Source organism: Crocodylus siamensis, chromosome 6, assembly GCF_052110815.1.
Source record: "Crocodylus siamensis isolate JL-2025a chromosome 6, ASM5211081v1, whole genome shotgun sequence".
NCBI classification, from domain to species: Eukaryota; Metazoa; Chordata; order Crocodylia; family Crocodylidae; genus Crocodylus; species Crocodylus siamensis.
Window position 1 is genome coordinate 71,595,987 of NC_143400.1, and position 6,728 is coordinate 71,602,714.

A 6,728-nucleotide genomic window follows, 5' to 3' on the forward strand; every position below is an offset into this window, starting at 1 on the left:
TCAACATATTGTTTCAGGTGACATTTCTATGAATTTAAGATTTTTTTAAAATTAATCTGTTTTATGTTGCATATACTGGAAAATAATAAATATGTTAATTACATTCCCTTCATTGTGTGTTGGAGCTTCATCTTCATTGTGTGTTGGTGCTAAAGCCTTGAAATGATTATGGAATAATTCTAATTTTTACAGCTGCTGGATGACCCTGAAGTCAAAATTAAGCTTAAGACACAAGCTTTACTTTATCCAGCTCTTCAGACCCTTGATCTGGATTTACCATCCTATCAAGATAATGAAGACAAGCCGATTCTACCCAAGTCATTAATGGTCAGGTTCTGGAGTGAATATTTTACTAATGACACCTCTCTTAATGAAGCAATGGCTTCCAACAGACATGTCCCTGAAGAATCAAGCCATTTATTTGCATTTGTAAACTGGAGCAACTGGCTGCCTGAAAAGTTTAAAAAGGACCACACTTATAAGGGCCCAATTTATGGAAGTTCCAAGTTTGGAGAAAAATATCCAGGGTTTCTGGATCCAAGAGCAGCACCACTGCTAGCTGATAATGTTAAATTACAAGGCTTACCTCTGACATATGTCCTCACGTGTCAACATGATGTCTTAAGGGATGATGGAATCATGTATGTCTCACGACTTAGGGAAGCAGGAATTCAAGTAACACATGACCACATTGAAGATGCATTTCATGGGGCTTTAATGTTTATTACAAGTCCAACTGATCTCGCTCTAGGGCACAGACTAGCAAATAAATATATTGCATGGTTAGATATGAATTTATAAGAAAAATTGCATATTTAACACCTGTAGTTTTTACTCACTGGGTCTCAGTAAAATGCTGTATTTGAAGACAAAAATATCCCTGTTGAGCTTCATGAACATGACATTGCCATATTTTAATATATATTGCTCTAAATTATTTGGATTCAGGATGGTTTCTTGGTTATCCTGTAAGGTAATATAGTCTGACTAATCTAAGTGCTCTTTCATCCCTGACATGTAAACTCCAAGTCCATACAACATCTATTAGTCTCTCTAGATTTCGCTAAACAGGAATAAAAATGCCCCTGAACATGAACCATTTTGACCCAGCTACCTATACCCAGTGTGAAATCCTCTTCCTTTGGAATTCTCTTTCCATTCCATAAGCTCTGCTGCTGATTCACAGTTCATTTTATTTCTTGAGGTTTTTCTTAATTTTTTCTGTTAAATTCACACCCTGTAAGCCTGTGTGTGTGTCCATAATATAAATATTAACTGGTTAGTACCAATGTTTAGTCTTTGCTGCTGATCCATCTTAGAATCTTTGCATCTGCCCTAGAATGGGTTCCCCCTATATGCTACTTAATATTTAAATGCTCATTGTTAAATGATAATCACCACTGAGAAATTATACTACAGTAAAAGGGGTAGTAGATGTAAGTGGAATTTCAGAGAAAATCCATGAGAAAAGTTTTGGTCTAAACCTGTGAAGACTTGCTGACTGGCATTTATGTGAGTTTATTTCTCTTCTTAACAGAATTCAAGGTAAGCACTCGAAAAGATAATTAAACTTGCATGCCTGTAAATACAATGACGTTACAAATATGTAATTGTTTTGTGCTATTATTAGACTTTCTCTAATAAGATCATTCATTAACCTCTGCTTATTGGGATAAATTAAGTGGTAAAATTTAATATTGGATACAATATCAAATAAAACTGAAGATCACAGCTATTTGATAGCATAATTTTTCTGTTATGTATTTCTCATTACTTAAAATAGTAATCGATACTCAGTAATCTTATGTGTCACTATTTAGTAATCTCAGCTGTCAAAAATCAATAAACACAGCTAATTTAAAGTTAATTTAGTAATATTTCAATACAACACTCCAATTTGCATCACTGTCCTTTAACGTGAATGTGCTCGTGCAAGGAATACATATCCTAAAAAATGTTGGGATAATGAAAAATAATCTCACCACATTGATTATTGATTTTTATGTGCTTGTAACTTGGTGTTTTTCCCATTAGAAAAAGATACTAAAACATCAAAAAAAATCAACAGTTTCCAGGTATGTGTGAAATGGAATGTATACAAAATGATTATAATATTAATTTGCCTTCATTTCTCATCTTTATAATTATTCACATTAAGATGTGAGCTTTTTTATTCTCTAACGATGTACTGTTCATCATTTAAATCCAATTTAAAGGTACAATTAAAGAGGCTCACTTTGTCTATGCAGCAGTAATCAATATAAACAGTTTAGGGTAATTCTGTGAGACATTGAGATACCTCCTGCATCAATTCCAGAGAAGTTAAGAGTGTTCAGTGCCTTATAGCAAACACAACTCTTGAAGACCCATGTTTCTCTTCTAAAAAGAAAAACAATGCTATAATAAATTTATTTTATCAGCAAAAGAGTGTGGGATTATACTGAGATTTATATTAGGTTCAAGATTTTGGGATACATGAAGGATGTGGGGTACCTGGAAATGCCAGAACAAACTGATTTCATTTTTTAAGGAGTAGATTTCTATTTTCCCTTTCTCCTAAGTTATTCCTTTTAAAGGGTAGCAAACCATCAAAGAGAAAACATTTTTTGTATTAAAAAGCATCTCACTCAGAAATTGTATACAATATTGACTGTATAGTCTCCTCCACCCCTTCTCTTTTTCTATTTCTTCCTCCCTTCCTCCTCCCTCTATATCTCTCATTTGAAACTAATCATCTGTGATGCTTCAGTTTGTCTTGTTAAGTCTTGTAAATACCTTCAGACTGAGGTTCAGGGTGGTAGTGTGTTTAGGTGTATCAGAGTTATGGACATAAGGAGAAAGTTTTCACACGCATCATGCTAAGGCCTCCCTGACATAGATCAGAATTTTTTGGTCAGAATATATGAGATTGTATTGCCTTCCTTCTGATTTAAACAGTAGTAAAACCTGGTCCCATATACATTTTTAAATAGATTGTATAAACATTATTTTGTGGATTTCAGAAGGAGCAACACACACTAAGCATTATCATAGCAATCTGTGATTAGACACTAGTTGTTTTATTGCTTATTGGTTTAATTGTTTCATCCATTGCAAACACTGAAGCACCATTATTACAATGACATGACTGTGTTTAAAAATATTTAGAAAAGATAATTCCTCACATAGGCCAGTCAGCCTTACCTCGGTTCCTGGCAAACTCCTGGAACAGATCCTAAAGGAATCCACTTCTAAGCACTTGGAGAAGGAGAAGGTGATTAGGAACAGTCAGCATGGATTCACCAAGGCCAAGTCATGCCTGACCAACCTAATTGCCTTCTGTGATCAGATGACTGGCTCTGTGAATGTGGTGTACCTTGATTTTAGCATGGTGTTGGATATGGTCTCTCAGAGTATTCTTGCAGGCAAGCTGAGAAAGTATGGGCTGGATGAATGGACTTGTAAGGTGGATAGAAAACTGGCTGGAACATCGGGCTTAAAGAGTAGTAACTAATGGCTCGATGTCTAGTTGGCAGCCAGCCGGTATCAAGTGGAGTGACCCAGGGGTTGATCCTGGGGCCAGATTTGTTCAATGTTTTCATCAATGACCCGGAAGATGGCATGGAGTGCACCCTCAGCAAGTTTGCAGATGACACCAAGCTGTGGGGAGAGTAGTAGATATGCTGGAGGGTAGGGCTCGGATTCAGAGTAACCTAGACAAATTGGAGGACTGGGCCAAAAGAAATCTCATGAGGTTCAGCGAGAACAAGTGCAAAGTCTTGCACTCAGGGCAGAAAAATCCCATCCACCAGTGCAGACTGGTGGTTGACTTGCTGGGCAGCAGCTTTGCAGAAAAGGATCTGGGGGTTACAGTGGACAATAAGCTGAATATAAGCCAGCAGTGTGCCTAGTTGCCAAGAAGGCTAATGGGATTCAGGGCTCTATTGGTAGGTGTGTTGCTAGTATGTCCAGGGAAGTAAGTATTCCACTCTACTGTGCACTGGTGAGGCCACATCTGGAGTAGTGTGTTCAGTTTTGGGCCCCTCACTACCAAAAAGGTGTGGACAAATTGAAGAGAGTCCAATGGAGGACAGCAAATATGGTGAGGGACAGGTGCAGCTGGTGAACTCAGACTGGTGGGGTGGTGGAGCATCCCATGAGAGCAGGGTGAAGGTGGGGATTGCAGCCAGCCAGGAGTAGGGTGGCCCTTTCCCGCTCCTGTGGGACACTCCACTCCCCACCAGTCTAAGTTCACCAGCCGCGCCTGGTTAGGAGACAGGGGGACATGACTTATGGGAAAAGACTGGGGGAACTGGGCTTATTTAGTCTTGAAAAGAATAGTCTAGACTGAGAGGACACTTAATAGCTGTCTTCAACTACCTGAAGGGGGTTCGAAAGAGAATGCAGTTCTCAGTGGTAACTGTTCTCAGTGGTGACAGATGACAGAACAAGGAGCCATGTTCTCAAGTTGCAGCAAGGGAAGTTTAGGTTAGATATTAGGAAGAATTTTCTCACTAGGAAGCTAGTAAAACACTGGAACAGGTTACCCAGAGAGGTGGTGGAAGCTCTATCCTTGGAGGTTTTTAAGGCCTGGCTAGACAAAACTTTGGCTGGGATGATCTAGTTGGGCCTGGTCCTGCTTTGAGCAGGGAGTTGGACTAGATGACCTCCTGAAGCCCCTTCCAACTCTAACTTTCTATGATTCTATGATGATTCTATGATTTAGCCTGACAGAAGATCTGAAATAACAAACAGAAGAGCAGTTGTTTCTCACAGGGACTCAAAACTGTTTATGTACAGACTGACAAGGTTGTAATGTCCTAACAGTACAGCTGGTTTTGCACATGGGAGCAATTCTGATCTACATAAAGAAATGGTGCATTGTCTCAGGTGTTTTGCTTCTTTTGATTCTGAAATAAATATGTGGCTTACCTTTAGAAAAGAACATTGGTTAATGTAAGGCTTTACATAGATTACTTATTTTCCAGAGAGAAAACAAATTTCTAAAACTGATACTCATTTAGGGAGTGCTGCATTTAGGATAGATTGTGTCTTTCCTTTATTCAGGGTTTCTAGGATTAGGCCTTCAGTATGAAAGGAACTAAGAAGAAAAAAACGTGGTTGCAGGTACTTGAATGTTGGACAGAGAAAAGTTTCTAGTCTGTGGCTTTGTGCTAATGAGAACTGGGTTAAACCTATATTCAAAATTGTATATATAATCCTAGAAGCTGACTTCTGAAGTTTTTTATGTGTATTGGTGTTGATGATGATTTTCTGTATTTCATGCCTAATTAGAAATTGCAGATAACAACTCAAAGTGCTCATATAATGTAGGGTTTTTTTAGGCCTTCATATTCTGAGGGTGTATTAAGTGAACCATGGTTTGGTGATGAAGCCATGGCAGTCAGATGGGGGTATTAAGGTGAGGGCCTGAAAGGTGGCATGAGATAGGTGGTCAGAGCAGAAGTTATGGCTAGAAGGCATAAGAGAGGTGATAGGAAAGTAAAGATAATATCTGGGAGCTGGTGGGGCTGAGTGAAGTGAGTAAGAGGGAATGAGGGTGAGGGCGTTGGATACAGTGATTGTAGTAGGAGGGCTTAAGGGTCATATCCTATTTGGGTAAAGGGCTTTGTAAAAGGGAAAACATGTAGGAAGATGATCTTGTTTGCTCTGGTCAAAAAATCCCTTCAATCTTGAGAAGATGTAGGGGTGGGTACTCTGGAGACAAAAATGCAAGACTTCTGGGTTGATAACTGTCTTTCTGCAAATAAAGATCTGAACTTTTTGTGCTACCCTGATCAAAAGAGTGTTTTCTTATGCTTACATTCTTGGCCTAAAAAAGAGGGTCAGCCCTTGTTTAGGCTTTGGGGCAAAGGAGAGGGAGAACCCTTCATTGCAAGATAAAACTAGTATTGTTTCTTTGGCCCCTGCTGAGGAGAACTGTGGACTGCCAGTTTACCTAAGACAGCCAATATGACCTGCTCAGTGTCATAAAAATAATAGACACTATGCTTATGTTTTTCACTTTAATAAGAAGATATGGCTCTGGGAGATGGGCTCAGAAACTCAGGGCACAATACAATGACATGTTACATGTAGATTTCTCATCAGTCCTCCCAGTCAGTGGCCATGGCACTGCATCAAGGAGGTCAACTCATGGCTTTGGAGCTGGTACCACCACATGGGGTTCAGCTTTCTAGAGTCTAGACCATGATTTGTACTCCAGAATAAGACCTTGCTGGGACAGGATGGCCTACATCTCTCTCCAAAAGGTAAGAGTCTGTTCTCTTACAGGTTTGCAGACCTCCTACATAGAGTTTTAAACTAGCTTTGATGGGGGACAGGGATGCCGAGTTCAGGATGAGATCAGGTAAGACGAGCCACAAACTGCATGCTGGAAATGATCAGGTAAGTGCTAAGGGGTCCACTAGGATCAGGGTAGGGGAATACTAAGAGCACCTAATGGGGGGGTTAGGTGTCTCATAATGCTAGAAGTATGGGTAACAAGCAGGAGGAACTTGTACTCCTACTTGCAGACAAAGACCTCAACCTGGTTGGTCTAACAGAAACCTGGTGGGACTCTACCCATGACTGGGCAGTAAGCACTGAAGTCTACAGGCTATACAAGCAGGATAGATTGGAGGAAGAGGGGGCGGGCATTGATCTATATGTTCAGGAGCTTTATACATCTTCTGTAATAAAGATGGGGCAGAAGAAGGGCAAATTGAAGTCCTATGGGTTAGATTACA

General features: G+C 39.6%; 1 protein-coding gene across 4 annotated transcripts in view; it reads left to right on the forward strand.

The window, feature by feature from the left end:
• Positions 1-5,648, forward strand: part of AADAC (arylacetamide deacetylase) — an 81,637-nt gene extending 75,989 nt beyond the window's left edge. For all 4 annotated transcript variants that reach the window (XM_090054141.1, XM_090054140.1, XM_090054139.1 and 1 more), the window contains one exon: positions 193-5,648. In XM_090054141.1, coding sequence (XP_089910267.1) covers positions 193-801 — 609 coding nt within the window. In that variant the 3' untranslated portion in view covers positions 802-5,648. The remainder of the gene's footprint in view (positions 1-192) is intronic.
• The last annotated feature ends 1,080 nt before the right edge of the window (positions 5,649-6,728 follow it).